At 35.6% G+C, this 17261-nt stretch overlaps 1 protein-coding gene across 2 annotated transcripts; it reads left to right on the top strand.

Annotated features, from left to right (window-relative positions):
* The first annotated feature begins 3707 nt into the window (after positions 1–3707).
* LOC104104643 (transcription factor GTE6-like) lies at positions 3708–15156 on the top strand. 2 transcript variants are annotated; one of them, XM_009612785.4, is made up of 9 exons: positions 3708–3932; positions 4558–4674; positions 5711–5926; positions 6026–6103; positions 6566–6790; positions 6931–7029; positions 7205–7263; positions 14632–14782; positions 14875–15156. In XM_009612785.4, the coding sequence occupies exons 2-9, from the start codon at positions 4558–4560 to the stop codon at positions 15064–15066; spliced, it is 1137 nt and encodes a 378-aa protein (XP_009611080.1). In that variant the 5' UTR covers positions 3708–3932; the 3' UTR covers positions 15067–15156. The 2 variants fall into 2 exon arrangements, with proteins under 2 accessions (XP_009611080.1, XP_009611079.1); XM_009612784.4 differs by having other exon boundaries at positions 6566–6820.
* The last annotated feature ends 2105 nt before the right edge of the window (positions 15157–17261 follow it).

Raw genomic sequence — 17261 nt, 5'->3', positions numbered from 1 at the left:
TGCAATAGAAACAATACTAGAAATAACATAGAAGAGTACAAGATCAAATATACGAAGCAGTAAATGATTACTAGAAGAAATCACGGTAAGTTTTCTCGATATCAAAACAAATTCTTTTCTTAAAGAGATAACTATCAAACAAAATGGTAAATCCAAGAACTTTCATAATGTGAGGAATGTACTCAAGAAATCAAATCAAATGGCACGGCAACACCTTTCGTGCATTTATCTCATCCTCACAAGATATATGAATGCATGTCAAATCAAATGGCACAGCAACATCCTTCGTGCATTTATCTCATCCTTACCAAGCATATGTATAACGATACCAACCAGGATAAAGAAACGCCAATAATAGTAACTATGAAGTAGAGAGTACACAAAAATAGAAGCAATAAATAAGTCGGAAGCATATGGAAAATAGTAACAGACTAGATATGAGGCACAAAAGTAGTGACAATAAGTAAGGTAGAAGAACATAGATTCCAACAACTAATGAGGTAGAAGGTTTAGGTGAAATCGCAACAAACGAGGAAAAGTCATAGATGTACATATGACAAACAAGAAGATAGACATGAACGTGACAATAAGTAACAAATAGAAGGCACAGATAGAACAATAGCAAATAAGGAAAAAGGTAAGGATGTGTCAACAACAGACATAACAGAAAACATAGGTACAACAGTAACAACTCAAGATGAAGACATAAACGTATACACAAGGAAAATATATCACAATATAATGCATGTCTCTCGTCCTCGCCTGAACAGAAATACACTTCATATCATGAATGCATGATAATATGAAAACAATGGCATGACATTATCCTTCATGCTTTACTCTAGTCCTCACATGATAATGTAGATGAAATGGCATGCCATCACCCTTCGTGCTTTTACTCTCGTCCTCACATGATAATGTAAATGAAATAGCACAACATTATCCTTCGTGCATAATAATGCATATGAACTGGCACGACATCACCCTTCGTGTTTTACACTCTTCCTCACATGATAATGTAAATGAAATGGCACGGCATCACCCTTCATAATTTACACTCTTCCTCACCAAGAACATCTATATCAATGACAAGCACAGTAGAGTGGATAAGCAAATACACCACATGAACATTAGTCACTGCTCTCAATCCAATAAACAATTCAATAAACCTCAAGAATCCTATTATTCAAGTATTTCGACAGAAGCTCAGACATGCTTTTCAACACAAGTATGGAACCCAAGTACCTCAGAGTTACGATCATAGACATGTATTCGTGATTAGGTATAGTGATGACCAAATTTAGTACATTAATAGTTTCACAAAGATTCTGTCAACTTTAATCAAGTTATAATAAGCTAAATCATGTTTCTAGCATTGAATTTCATATCCATATTATTTTAGAAGTCAAGTAAAACATGAAGCAAGAAAATCACATAGTCCAATAAGGCACAAAGAATTGTATAATCTACCCCCAAGCATGATTAACCCTGACACATGCATATACGCTCGTCAACTCATATATGCATCATCCCCGCATATGGAAAACAATATCATTTTATTAGGAAATTTTTCCAACAAATCTAGACAAGACACTTACCTCGAACAAGTCAAATCGATACACTAGAAGCACCCTCCCGCACAAATCATCTCCGAACGACTCGAAACTAGCCAAAAGCAACTCAAAAATATCAAATAATGCCATATGAAGCAAACCCAAACAATAAAGGTCGAATCTTTAATCAAATATCAACCAAAAAGTCAACATGAGCCCGCATATCAGAACCCGACAAAACTCACAAATTCTGACAACACATTCGAATAGAGTCCAACCATACTAATTTTACTCAAATCGACTCTGAATCAATGTTCAAAACTCATTTATTCACTTTAGGAAAATTTAGACAAAAACCTCCCAATTTTTCTTTTAGATTCATCAATTAAATGCCAAAATCGAAGATGGAATCATATAATATAATCAAATTCGAGTAAACAATACTTCTTAAGCAGTGCTCGTAAAAAAGGACTCTAGCCTAGAGTGAGTCAGTTTTGTTGTAAAGTCCTTCAAGTAATCCTACATGGATGACTTTATTTTTGCATTAAGATTTCTGAATACCTAGACCTCTTTATCCTTAGGTCTAGTGATTGTACTTCAAACAATGAGATACAATTTTCTTTTCTTAGTGGTAGTACTCCAAATGAATTTCCTCTAGATCTTATTGATTTGATTGGTAATATGACTAGGTAATATAGGATATTACGTCATATGGTTAGGAATACTTTCTAGGGAGGCTTTAGCAAGACTAGTTTTGTCAGCCATGCTTAGAGACTTAGTTTTTCAACCAGCAAGCCAAGTATGCATGTTATCATTAAGTCACTATTGATAGGCCTCTTGTGAAAGATGAAAAGTATTTGCCAAAGCTGGAGATAGACTTAATAGAAAGTGTATTAAAGTAATATGTGGTATGCTTAGGTTTTCAGTGAGAAAAAAAAGATGATCTTAGACTTAACATAGTTTACCCTCTGACCGGACTTGTTGTTAAAGTCATTTAGAGTGGCAATGACAGTATCATAGTTCTCACCATTGGCCTAGAAAATAGTGTAAGGTCACAAGCAAAGAACAAATGTGATATTCTAAGGCCAAGGGTGCTCATCTTGATTGGAAACTAATATTTGGTCCCCTTGTTTGATGCCTCTAAAGGGGTGGAAGAAATGAGTCCTGCCTCTAATCACAATAATAAAAGTGGAATTGGAGAAAATGTATAACATAATAACATTGATAGAACTCTTAGAAACGTTTAAGTTGTGAAGAGTTTTCCTAATGAATGATCACTCTAACATATGAAAAGCCTTCTCAAGGTCAATTTTTAAAATCATGTTAGTATTCTTTTTTCTTATTTTCTTGAAATAAGTGATATACTGTTATAAAATGATGGTATTATCAACAACTCTTCCATTGGAAAAGAAGCTGACTTGGCTATGTTCAATAATGGAAGAAAGAAAAAGTTTGATTTTATTTATAATGATTTTAGTGACAACCTTGTATATGGTGTTACTAAGTCTAATGAGTCTGTAATTCTTGAGGATGGAGGCATTGGCACATTTGGGAATAAGATACACGAAAGTAATATTCATTTCAAGATGGATCCTGTAGGACTCAACAACAGAGTTGTAGAAATATGTGATATTATTACCCACTTATGATAGTATTTTTGGAAGAAAAGTGAATGCATACCATCACGACCGGGGGCCTTGAAAGGTTTAAAAGAGTTAAGAACTCATTGGCGCCTAAAGGAGCATCTAGTATTGAACTTATTGAGTCTCAATTACTCCATCAATCTTTGATTGAAAAAGAAAAGTTATTCCTACGAAAACTAACCCCGTAAGGTTAGCTAAAGAGTAGAGACTTGATGTGAGTTATGTGATGAGGAGGGAAATTAACTATATTAGATTAGTAGATTTTGAAACTGAAAAAAAAGAAGAAGAAAATAATCGAGCTTTTTTAATTTTTTTTCCCTCGATCAGATAACAATGCCTAAGAGAATAAACAATCATGCACTTACTAATTTGATGTGCATATTAGGTGCAGTTGTAGGCAAGTTTTAAATGTGGAAGACCGTACCAAATAGAAATCTGCTAATTGCTACAAGTACAATTTGCTGGTGGGCCAAAATTATCTTTCAAAAAGGTTTGGGGGGTCAAACTTGAAGATGAACAAAGAAAGAGAAAAGAAGGAAAGTGAAGAAAAAGAAAGTACTGTTTTGCGTCGTCGTTAGATGTACTTAACAAGTCTTGCAGTGCGGCAACGCCGCAACAAGGAAGTATTGCCATTCTAATTCCACCGTTACATTCGCCGGCGCCGTCACTCCTCCAGCCGTTCTCAGCTCGTAGCAACTCCACCGCCCTCCACACCGACGGTTACCGTATTTAAAAGGTACAACTCTCCTATTCCTCATCATTCACAGGTGTACGCCAATTTGTGCGAGTGCGAACTGAACTGAATAGCTTAGGCGATTTACCTTATTTAGAACTCATGATCATCCTTCAAGTGCGAAAAGTCGTCCATCGGAAGCTAAATTTACAATATTTTCTCTTTTATTCTTCTACAAAATATGTACAGCTAAATGTGTCTCTGTTCACCGGATACTGTTTTTTGACTATAAGCGGTTACCAATATACTTGTAACATGCAGCTGCTTAGCGCGCGCGCGTGTGTGTTTGTTTCTTTTTAAGGATATGATGCTTAACATGTGTGTTTCCGTTATAATACTCATAACTAATGCACTTCTGGTTATGGGGATCGAAGCGTTGTTGATTGGTTGATTGAATGCACTTCTGGTGCTCTACGACCTAAATTGGGACGAAGTAGCAAATTATGTACAGAGTATGGATTTCAGGAATATTGTGAATTGCTTGCTTTTGAATTGTCATGCATCTGCAACCTTGTGTACTAAATGTGATAAGTTTCTGAAAATTAATGCTATTATTGCCTATTAGCTCAAGGAATTAGCAAGTTAGTTGTGATGTTTGCGAGAAACTGTAATTCTGTTTTCTTATCAGATGGAAGGTGTAGATGCATCCAATTTGGATTTGGAAAAGGTGGGACCACAAGGTAATGCTGCGGAAGTGGATGGTTTTAGATGCAGTGTTGATGAGCTAGTCATGAAAGTCGATCAGGTACATATCATTTCTTGAACAAAAGTGAGAACTTCTATCTTATGCGATTCTCATATCTCTCTATTTCTTCCTGTTTTCTAAGTACGATAAGTAATCATGATATACAGTGTCTTATACTCTTTTGTTTTTTTGTTTGTGGTACCTGAGACATTGTTGCTTACTTTCATTTCTCCTTATCTGTCCACTATTATGCCTCCTGCTGAGATATTATTTGGGCGTGGTAGCAGGGAATGTATTGACTCTTGAGTAAAATTCTCAGCTCATCAACCGTGTAAAGAAAATGGACCTTGGGTCCTAACTCAACCCCAAAAGATAGCTTATGAGGTGAGGATTGCCTAAGACCATATAAAGAGACCGATGTGGGACAACTTACAGCTCACGAATTTGCTAGAATTTCAGGGTCATCCATACTCTATTATGTATTGACGGAGTGTCATATTTATGATGTATAAAGTTATGTAAGCTTGAAGAGCCTTTGAAGGTGTTTATTTTTATCAAAGGGAGTCTGAAATGACTAGGCATTTAAAAATAAGTTTATTGAATATGGTTTGACATCAAGACCTCTTCCAAGGCTTGTTATGCGGGTTCTATAAGTTACTAACACAATAGAATCAATTCAAAGCTTTATTTTATGGAAAGGACACAAAGTAGAAAAATAGTAAGTGAGAACAATAAGCTGCTTTTTACAACAACAATTCTTGTTGTTGGTGCACATAAATGGTACTTATCTAGGAGTCATAGCCCATGGTCCCTCTGTCATGTTCTTAGAAAAAAACATGTCTTTACAAACTTCTAATTACCTCCAATATTTGCAAAACTTTGACTTTCATGAATTCTCTAGTTTCTTCTTTTGACAACCGTGTCTACTGAAAATCATTAGCAGATAATAATTCTGCCACTGCTACCATTTAAGTTTTGCTTAGAATCCCTGCAACTTTAGATCATCCAATGGTGCATCAATAACTTTAGCTTCTTGTATAAAAACTTTTTCCATAATATTTTGTGTGAGTTAACTGCTAGTTGCTGCAACTTTCAGCTTGAACAAAGAGTGAATGAAGTTGAGAAGTTCTACTTGAACGCAAGTATAAAGCAACCAAACACTTCAAAGAATACTTCTTCAGGGAAGCACAAAGATAAGGAGAAACATGTTCCTGGCTTTAAGAAGCTACAACTAGAAGCATCACGTGGAGAGGCCGCTGCGGCTAAGAGGATGCAGGAGCTTATGCGCCAGTTTGGCACAATTTTGCGCCAGGCAATACTTAATATTTGCAGTTCCCATTCTATCGATAATTTTTGAGGTCTTGATTGATACCTTATAGTAATAGTATGTTTCTGTTCTTTATTGTGCCAGATCACTCAGCACAAATGGGCTTGGCCTTTTATGCAGCCGGTTGATGTTGAAGGACTTGGGTTGCATGACTATTATGAGGTAAAACTTTCTGGTTCTGTTTTTTTTGTAAACTTAAAAGCCTTTTGATTCTTTTCTACAATATGGATTTCAGTTATGTGCTTACCCACATAAGTTAAAAGCCTTTTTGATTCTTTCTACAATATGGGTCTATCGGAAACAACATCTCTACCCTACAAAGATAGGGGGTAAAGTCTGCGTATACCCCACCCTCCCAGACCCCACTTGTGGGATCATACTGAGTATGTTGTTACTGTTGTTGTTGTTGTGCTTACTTTCGTATGTCTGTTATCTGCTAGGCAAAGTATTAAATTTTAATGCTGGGGATGGGGGAATTTCTCTTGGAAGTCTCGGACATGTTCTAACTTATCTTACCTGTTTTTTGTCTGGACAAGTCTCTATTATTTCTGGATCCATTTACGGCAATAATGACATTTCTTTTTAAGGTTTACAATGCAGTTGAATTGATTTTCTGCCTTTCAGATTATTGATAGGCCCATGGACTTCAGTACAATAAAGAACCAAATGGAGGCCAGGGATGGTGCCGGGTATAAGCACGTCAGAGAGATTTTTGCTGATGTTAGACTGGTGTTCAAGAATGCAATGAAGTACAATGATGAAAAGAGTGATGTTCATCGAATGGCGAAAACATTATTGGAAAAATTTGAGGAGAAATGGTTGCAACTTTTGCCAAAAGTTACTGAGGAGGTAACTATTACTTTGGACGTTAGTTCTTTGGTATGGCTCCCTTTAATTTCGTTATATCATGATCCTTGTATTGCAATATTCCAAATTCTTATCTGTAAATGTTGCATGATCATCTCTTAACTCTAACCATTTATTTTCAGGAAAAAAGACGAGAAGAGGAGGAAGCAGAAGTTCAACTGAATATGCAGCTTGCTCAGGAGGCCGCTCATGCCAAATTGGCGAGGGATCTGTGCAACGAGGTAAAAGAAAACTTACTCTTGAAGCTTAACTTTGGCTCAAAACTAGTGATGGTTCAGTAATTCCCTCAAAGCTTGCTTTAAGCTTTGAAAATTCATAACAATGTCCTCTATCTCTCTTTTGGAGCTTGATCTGGCCTATGAATTTTCGAGTCTGAATTACCCAACTTTGTCACAGCTTTATGAAGCTGATACACACTTGGAGGAACTCAGAGAGATGGTGGTCACAAGATGCAGGTTTGGATGACTCAGATTCAAATCTATAAGTGCTACCTTTTATCTGCTCTATTTGTTTTCTCTTTTTAAGGATTGCTGCCTCCTGACTTCTCCCAGGATTTGAGGTTTTGTCTGGAATGATAGCTTCAAAGATTAATCTTGTTACATCTGGCAGGCCCGAAAAAGAAAACCTGGTAGAATGTTTCTTGCATATAATTTTAAATTATCATTTCATGATTAGGTGTCTGTTCTATTTAATAAAAAAACTGATTAAGTGGCTCTTATTTTTGAAATTTTCGACATAAGCCAACTCATGTTCTTCCCATACATTCCAAGTAGGCCAAATACCTAGATAGCCCCTTGTAGTTAGCACGATTTGTCAAGTAGACACTTTAACTTTGTGAGTGTCCAATTAAACACCTCTTCCCGACAGAAATATATGTAGTAAAAACCTCATGCTGACATGGAAAAATATGTGCTTTTCACTTGCATCTGAGCGTGTGAATAACTTAGAATTATTTGTTCTTTTTTTGGGGGTCATTTCTGTTGTAAAAAAAGTCATTATGGGGAATAAAAGTTAGATTGAGGGGACTGTCCTTAAAGATATTTCACCCACATAGTGATGAATAAAATTAAGCGTATCCCTAAGGATTGAACAAGCTCTTCTAGTATAAACTAGGAGCAGAAATAACAAAGATTAAACAAAAGAAAACCCAGCACAATAAAAGAAAATGAGAAGAAAAGTTAACTTTTTCCACACTTTAAAATGAACATATATACATATATTCCAAAGAAGGTGGACATCTGATAATAAATTGTTGAATCCATTAAGGCTTTTCAAAATATTAAGAAATATCAACATAATAAAAGCCATGGATGTGACGTTTTAAAACATTACGGAAACGTCAATACCGTTAGGACTATTAATTAGTCAGTTGATTTTGTGAAGAAAAAAATGTTTAAATCTCATAATTATTGGCATTCAACAATCAGATTCATTTTGACAAAATTGAATTCAAAGTCATACAAATTATTTGCTACAAATATTAAATATATTCAAAATAATTAGTATAATAAAAACCCATTAACATGATATTAAGAGAATGAACCTAGACATGATTTTGAATATGACATCAAAATTATTTTTAGTTTCATTCTCTTAATATCATGTTAATGTGTCTTTATTATACTAATTATTTTGAATATATTTTTAATATTTGTAACAGATAATTTGTATGACTTTGAATTTAATTTTGTCAAAATGAATTTGATTGTTGCATGCCAATAATTATGAGATTTAAAAATTATTTCTTGACAAAATCAACTGACTAATTAAGAGTCTTAACGGTATTGACATTTCAAAATGTCACATCCATGGCTTTTATTATATTTCTTATTATTTTGAAAAGTCTTAATGGCTTCAACAATTTCTTATTAGATGTCCACCTTCTTTGGACTCTCTCTCTATATATATATAATGTCTTTGTGTTCATTTTAAAGTGTGTGGAAAAAGCGAAAAACTTTTCTTCTCATTTTCTTTCATTAAGCTGGGTCTTCTTTTGTTTAATCTTTGTTGTTTCTGCTCCTAGTATATATTAAAAGAACTTGTTCAATCCTTGGGGATACGCCTAATTTTATTCATCACTGTGTGGGCGAAATATCCTTAAGGACAATGTACTTGACACCCCTTAAGCTAACTTTTATTCTCCATAACTAATTTTCCTATAACAATCTTAAGGAAAATTAAGTTTTACCACTGCTCAAAACATATTACATCTTTAAAATTTAAGAGAGGAAATTTAAAACACTCAAGATAAAGAGAACTACAAAAGCATCACTTATAAGACTAAAGAGATAACGCGCAGTTTCTTTCACAATACAAAATGCACATACATAATAACACGCTACAAATCCGCATCAGTAAATAACGCACAACCCGAAACACTAATAAAATTAGAAGGAGATTAGATTATATGTATCATCTTAAGGCCAAAGTTTATGTGTCTATTATATTCTCACGAGAATAAGCATGAAAGAATAAATGTTGAGGAGGTATTAGTTCAATTACGCATACCTAACACTTAGATATAATGTTACGCAAAAACATATCAAGTGGAAAATGTTACCGTACGTCTTTAAAGTCCATCAGAATTCCATAAGTAGTATTCTCCATAAGAAAAAAATGAAATATCCCTAAGATTGTGTCCCTGAACCCTATTCTCCATAACTAATTTTTATTACAACAATCTTAACGGAAATTAAGTTTTATCACTGCTCAAAACAAATAACATATTCCTGGTGGAATACTTGCCAATTATCCTATCCTTCTATTCCTTTTGAGATATCATATCCACTATTTTTTCTAAACAATCTCCCACATATCTCAAAAAGAGTATTAAGGAATAGAGTGAAATAAAAAGTTTTGCTGGATTTTCTATATATGATTACAATGTGAATCTGGTGTCTCGTGGACTATGAACTAGACCTAGAAAGAATAAGATTAAGCTTATAGAACAATTGGTGAAGTTTAGAACTTATATGAATCAAAAATTCTTTTGTAAGTCCGGGGTCTTATCTATCACATTATACCCGCACAATCTTTGTCGTTATCACGGTTTTGCGCTAAGAGGCCATGCCGCTCCTGGTATTCATGAGCTAAGTTGCTCGAACTCGGGTGCGGGTGTCCGATACGTGTGCAGATCTAGAGGTCGGATCCTTCATGATATAAATCTTAAGATTCAGAGGTACGGATCTAGGTGCGGATACGGGTGCGGGGATTCAACTAAAATAATTCAAATATCTAAAATTAAAATTGTAAAAATATGTCTAGATTATGAGACATTATGTGTAAAACTTATAAGGTATTTCGAGAAAGAGAAAATAATGATCAAGAGGAGAATCAGAGAAGGAGATAAAAGGAAAATGACCGAGATAGAAGTTTCTATATACAAGGTATTCCATTTTCTTCAATTTCATCCTACCTTTTGTTTTGATTTCAAAAATCATTATATTTATCTCTAATTCCTCCGTTGATTTTGGTCAAAGTATCCAAAATCGATTGACCAACTCCGGTACGGATCCCACATCCGTGTCGAGTGAAGAGTCCGAACAACTTAGTTCATGAGTACTCTAGAAATTTTTGTTAGAAATTTCATAGGAGCGGCACCACTCCACACTATCATCTAGTGTATTCTGCAGAGCAATACACCACCTATAAAGGATATGAATTGGATTAAGAGTTTATCACAAAGCCTCACTTTCCTTGCAGATTTGCACTATATTCACACACCAAAGGAGAGACATAAACTAATAGTGTATACTTGATCAACTAATGACTTGTTATTACCCATATGAACCTAATTCATGGGATCTCCAATCATATAGATTGGGTTACCATCATTATTGATCTTCTCAAATTGACAAAAAAAATCCCATTCCCCTTGATGTTTCTTATTGTCGGTGAATTGGCCAAATTCATCCCAGACTTCCCACAATTATAAAAATTATCACATATTACAGCAGCTACTCTATCATAATGTGTCTCAAACAAATATTTTCTATTAAACTTCATTATGGCTTGGCAAGCACTATGCATCAGTTTAATTCCTAGCGGAATACTCATAATGAGGTTTTGTAACCACTCAACATTATTGCCAGCTAATTCAATGCTACAAACTCAGATTCCATGATGAATTCAGCTATTATTAGTTATTTAGCTGATTTTCATACAACACCTCCATCAAAGGTGAACACATAACCACTAACGGATTTTGTCCCATTTGAATCAGAGATTCAATTTGCATAATCGTGGTATCTCTCAAATATTATTTTTTATCATCAACACTGGCTTCTTTCCGAAAGACTGCATTAGGAGAAGAAATAACATAAAAAAATATTTTTGACTCATTTTCAACAAGACCAGTATAAAAACTCATCATCTATTTTTTTTTCTCTCTTGTTCTTTTGCTTCTCCTCGAATATTTATTTTAAAAGCACACGTGAAATATTATCACTTTTAAAACGTCTCGACATAACTTTAGTAAAATACCGTGACCCCCACATTTTCATAAATTTTATTGTCGGGGGATAATATTTTTCATAACTTATAAGAAGTATTATCAATTCCTCATAAGACATTTCATCTTATAAATAACAAGCTAATAATATAGTTTCACCCAAACAATTATGTATTGTTACCGACACTATGTCGTCATAAACACATATCTTAAGTAAGTACAAGTACTAGCATTTTCAATATTTATTTTAAAATTAGTAAGCAACACAAATAAATCATGATTACAATACTCATTGCCCATAAAAACTTGTTTTTGTTTGATGCAACCTCATCATTCTCAAAGAAAATTTGCACTCCAACCTTTTCTAGCAATTCCACAGGAACCAAATTGGCCCGAATATTAGAGTTATGGATCACCCAGCTAATGCCATATTTTTCAGAAGTGAGTTTAAGAAGAATTTTTCCTTTTCAAGAACTTGAGTAGTTCTTGAATCACCAAAATAAATAAATTCTTCTTCTTGTTCTTCGACTTGGGTGTAGGACAAAAAATAACTTTGTTAGCACAAATATGTTTAGTAACACAAGAGTCTAACACCCAATATCTTAAATTAGCCATAAGATTCACTTGAGAAATGACCGCAACAATTACATCATCCGCTAGTCAAATTTATTTTTGACTTTGCAGGATTATCATTTCTCTCGAATCCTCTTCTACATTGAGAAATATATGATGGCTTAGTATGCCCCCACAAAACAATTATTTTCCGCAAAAGTTTGATCTCAAATAAATAACTCATAGTTATATGAAGAAAAATCAGTCATTATTCAACATTCACCCAAATGACCAAGAGATAAGCAAAGATTATTTTTAGATCAAACTTTCAAAAGGAAGCGTCCAGATTCATATTTTCTGAAAGTGTCTAGATTGATTTTATTGGGCATTTTGTGCCTTTATTACTTCATACAATAATGGATCATTATTCCATATTTGTAACCGTTAGACCCCATTACTCACCCATTATAACCTCTTGATTCCGTTCACCTATATATATGCACATTCTTTCCTTTTGTGAGGCTAAGTATACAGAAAATACTCTCCTTCCTTCTGCTAGATTTTCTACCAAGAATGAATTTTTGTTAGTTTCTGCTCCTAGTTTTATACTAGAAGAGCTTGTTGAATCCTGGAGGATACCACCCAAACCGGGTGAAATATCCTTAAGGACAGTGTCTTCGACATGCCTCAAGCTTTGAGAATTCCCTACAAGTTTCGTGATCAAGTATTTTCCGTAAGATTTACAACAATTTCAACCACCTCCTTCCTCTTTCACTGAGAACCTTCTTCTTCCTCACTTTTATGAGAAGAAGTTGCCAGAAAAACTGAAAAGAAGCTGGCAGTGGGGTGAGGGCAGGGGATGTGAAATGAGAAAGAAGTGGTCTGGAAACCCGTACAACCATACATCTTTGAAGGATTCACTAATTTCATATTCAAAACCTGCATTTTAGACTAGCAGCCTGCAGACATTTATCCCCTGGTAGATGTTTGTATTTGTCTTCTTCTTTATGCATTAAAAATTGCATTTACGAAAAAAATTAACCCTCAATTCAGCATCCTAATTGGGGAGTGTAGATTTGAATGGGGTGGGGGAAGGGGGGAACTGTTTTCTGTTTTCTTTTCAATATGGTATTCCTTTTTCCTTAAAAAGTTACATGTAGCAGTCAATGATTGGTTCATTAGACACGTCACCACAAGGGTGTTTCACGTGCTTGGTCTTATGGACACAGGTGTTCGCGAAACACACTTTTGTTGCGTAAAAATGTTCAGATGGTCAGTAATTAAGTCGAAGTTTCTAACTGACAAGTCGTGCCAACTTTAAGGGGCTATCTAGGTATTTAGCCTTTCAACAATGAAGATAAACATCGAGTTACCTCATCATTGAAAGTAGATGAGTTGCATGAGTACAAGGCTACATCTAAATTTTACTGCTAAAGTTAGTGTGAGCAAGGTTACTATCAGGTGCAAACTGAATCGATGATTCCTGAAACAGATAACAGTTATGTTCTGGATAAGAGTCCCTTGAGCCAGCCATATTTCTCAACACCTCACCCTGTGGTGATAGCATCACGCACAGGAAAATTATTGGTAAAAGTCTTTAAGCTGAAGATCCAGTATAGTTTGTTATAGAACTCCATTGGGAGTAGCTACGTAACAAGTACTCAGTTAGAACATGAGATTCCCAAACTTGGAAACCAATAAGAGGATATACCTGTCTCATTTTAGAAATATTGTTAATTTTTCCCAGATATATCCAGTATGAGTGAGACACGGTCACCTAGAACTGTTTGCTATCCAGTGGGCCAAGTTGCTTATATTCTGGACTAACTAAATTGGAATTTCATTTGAAATCTTGAACGTTTCTGGGATATGCAAGTATAGAAGCTCCTGAAAGTGACAAATGGAAATAGATGCAGTAGTTTTTTGATCAGTGCATTCCTCATTAATTTCGAAACCATACAAGCCTGGCCAGCCTATTATGTGTGGCCAAGACCAAGGCAAGCATGGAAATCGTCTCCCTTGCAGTATTATAAATAATCTTTCCTTCTTTAGCCATCTAAACTGATCCTTTGACGCCAGGGGCTTCTCTAGTGCAGGTTCCTTTTCGCCTTTGTTGCTCCACTAGTACATGCGTGGAAACTTCCTGGGAGATGTGAAGTAAAACAATTGTTTGAATCTCGATTTAAGCTGAAACTGATTAATTGGTATTAGTTTGTCAATTGGGTTTAGGTTACTCTTCTTGTGCCAAGTGATTGTTTCTGTCTGCACATGGTATAGTTCTCCTCGGTCAACTTGAATATGTTTCTCTTGGTGCTGAACTTACAATAGATAGTTTTGGGCTGGCAACAGAATTTGCAGATCAACAGCTTGATGACTACGTTGAGACGGATTCTGATTATTTCTTTTTATCTTGTTTGTGTGCTGTTTTGTCTGTGAGGCCAATTGCTAACTTAATTTCCTGGTAAAGAGAGAGCTCCTCTTCCAATTTGAATGTTGGTTTAACTTCACCTTTTCATTGTCTTTTTCTTGTTCAGTAGAAAGGTTCCAGCATCTCCTTTTTATTAGCATTGGGTTGATCTTACCGACTTATCTGTCTCTCTATCCTGAATTCATGAGATCTGTTGTGCTGGATGTCTGTTCTACGTAACCTCCAGAATGGAAAAAAGAAAATTGTCTTTAGGCACTATTCATCTGGAGTGCTCTATTCATGCTCAAATCTTTTTCTGTATACCCGCTGGTGTAAACTTCATCTGATTCTGGTTTCTTTGTGTGGCCAAGTTTAACATTTTGTTCTTTTTCCTCTCGTGTATGGCAACTCCAGAAAAATATCAATAGAGGAGAAGAGAAATCTAGGAATAGCTCTCACGAAGTTATCTCCCGAAGATCTTAGTAAGGCTCTGGAGATAGTAGCGCAAAATAATCCACTATTTCCAGCCTCGGCAGAAGAGGTGGAACTTGACATTGATGCTCAGGTTTTCATGAGACTTTAAAACATATCCCCTTTTCAAGAATTTTATATATGGCTCTTGCATATTTTAAAAAGTTCTCTTTGTGGTTTCTGTAGAGTGAATTGACATTGTGGAGGCTAAAATTTTTCGTCAAGGATGCATTAGAAGTTCAGGGCAAGAGTACAAGCAAAGGTGATAACAGTAACTCGGTCAATCCTAATATTAGTGCTGCCTCCAAAAGAAAAAAGGAGATTTGTGATGCTCTTGTGAAGAATGCCAAGAAACGAAATAAAAAGCCATCTAAATGAACTTGTTTATGAAATGGCTATGCAGTTCTTGTGTATCATCAGGAATGCTTCATTTGACTAATCTTCGTTGAATCTAAAAGTTTTTGACAATTTTCCAGACTCTGGAGGAGAAAAGGGAAATGATATTGGTGTTTGATTGGTCAAATTAACCACGTCTCTGAGTGTTCAACTTAAATGCGCTCCACTTTTTAGGAAAATAACACCAAGTAAAAATTTTTAGAAAAAAGAAAACAGCAGATGTATTTTTCTCGTACTCCTAGTTGCAAAATAGTCCGCAGTAAATCAAAACAGATTTAACAACCGAAGTTCAACTGGGACAATCCCTTTTGAAAAAGTGGAGGATATGCTTAGTTAAAGTTAAACGAACAAATGTAACTACTGAATCTCACAAATTCTGGACGCCATTCTAATTTTTTTTTTTTTTTTTTTATAAAAATAATTCTCCCTCTACCCCATTTTGAGTGGATTAATTTGATAAATTCTAAAATGATACTCGGCCTCAATTGTTCAGAAGTTCGTAAAACAATCATATGCAACAAATAAATTAGGAAATTATATGTTCTAAAATATAAGATACACATGATAATTTAGGACGTGAAGCACGCACCATGTCCTTGAAACTACAATAAAGTAAATATAAGTTCATTTATCTAGTTAGCAAATTTATTGACGCCTCCACCACCGGTAAATATTTACTTGCAAGTGATGTTTATACCAAATCAATATATTACTTAATTATTGTTAAGTAAGAGAAATATATCTTCGGAATAGGGCTATTTAAGGGGAGAAGATATTACCCGTACCGGTACCGGTCCGGATTGGGGATAGGGGTAGGGGATTTGGGTAATTTGAAAGGGGAATGGGAGGGTACCGAAAAAAGTACATGTAGAACCGGTCTGGTTGGTACCCTTAAGGTACCGAAACTCACCCGAGCCACCTGGGACCTCGTCCAATTATACCAACAAGTTCATAAATATAATTCGATTCTACTCGAGGTCTCAGAACACATAAAATAACATCACAACCAAGAATCGACCCCAAACCAAACTAATCAACTTCTAAACTTCAAACTTCTTCCAACTAACTCCGAACGCGGCGAATCATACTTAGACAACTCGGAATGAAACCAAATTTTACACACAAGTCCAATATGACAAAACGAGCCTACTCCCAGGCTCAGAATACCAAACGGGGTCCGATAATACCAAGGTCCACCCCAAGTCAAACTTAGAAAAGTCTAAAACCTTCAAAATGCCAACTTCCAACAATAAACGCAGAAATGCTCCTTGTCTACCCGAAACTCGATCCGAACATACACTCAAGTCCAAAATCACCATGCGAATCTATTGGAACCTTCAAATTCCGATTCTGAGGTCATTTACTCAAAGTGTTAACCTAAGTCAAATTTGACCACTTTAGGCCACTGTTACGGAACTAAGTGTTCCGATTTCAACCTCAACTCTTTCAAATCCAAACCAACTGCCCCTGCAAGTCATAAAATGAGAAAAGAACATATGAAAAGTCTTAAATAGGGGAATATGGTTCTAGAAAGCAAAACGATCGATCAGATCGTTATATTCTCTAGCTCTTAAACAAACACTCGTCCTCGAACGAGTTTAGAATCATACGTGTAATGCCGAATAAGTATGAATATATGTGCTACATGTCCTACTCGGTCTCCCAAGTCGTCTCCTCGACTAGCTGACCCCTCCACTGAACTTTCACAACTGAAATCTCTTTCGACCTCAACTTGCTAACCAGCCTGTCAACAATGGCAACCGGCTCCTCCTCGAAACTCAAACTATCATCCATTTGAACTGTGCTATGATCCAATACATGGGATATGTCGGCATGGTACCTCCGGAGCATATACACGTGAAATACAACATGAACTACCAATAGTCTAGAAGGCAAAGAAAGCCTGTATGTGACCTCACCAACTCGCTCCAAAACCTCAAACGAACCGATGAACCTCGGATTCAACTTGCATCTCATCCTGAATCTCATGATACCCTTCATCGGTGAGACTTTCAAAAGTACCTTCTCACCCACCATAAACGACAAATCACGTGCTTTCTGATCTGCGTAACTCTTCTACCTGGACTAAGCTGTGCAAAGTCGCTCTTTAATCAACTTTATCTTATCCAAAGCATCCTTTACCAAATCAGTACAATACAACCTAGCCTCGCCAGGCT

This window comes from Nicotiana tomentosiformis, chromosome 5 (assembly GCF_000390325.3).
Source record: "Nicotiana tomentosiformis chromosome 5, ASM39032v3, whole genome shotgun sequence".
Taxonomy (NCBI): domain Eukaryota; kingdom Viridiplantae; phylum Streptophyta; class Magnoliopsida; order Solanales; family Solanaceae; genus Nicotiana; species Nicotiana tomentosiformis.
Note: the sequence above shows the minus strand (reverse complement) of the source record. Positions and strands in the feature narration are given on the sequence as shown.

Excerpts from the sequence above, each read along its gene's own strand:
- LOC104104643 (XM_009612784.4), top strand. The coding sequence starts at position 4,558 with ATGGAAGGTGTAGATGCATCCAATTTGGATTTGGAAAAGGTGGGACCA. Across the intron at positions 7,264-14,631 it reads ATGGTGGTCACAAGATGCAG|AAAAATATCAATAGAGGAGA; the intron begins GTTTGGATGACT and ends TGGCAACTCCAG. Across the intron at positions 14,783-14,874 it reads AACTTGACATTGATGCTCAG|AGTGAATTGACATTGTGGAG; the intron begins GTTTTCATGAGA and ends TGGTTTCTGTAG.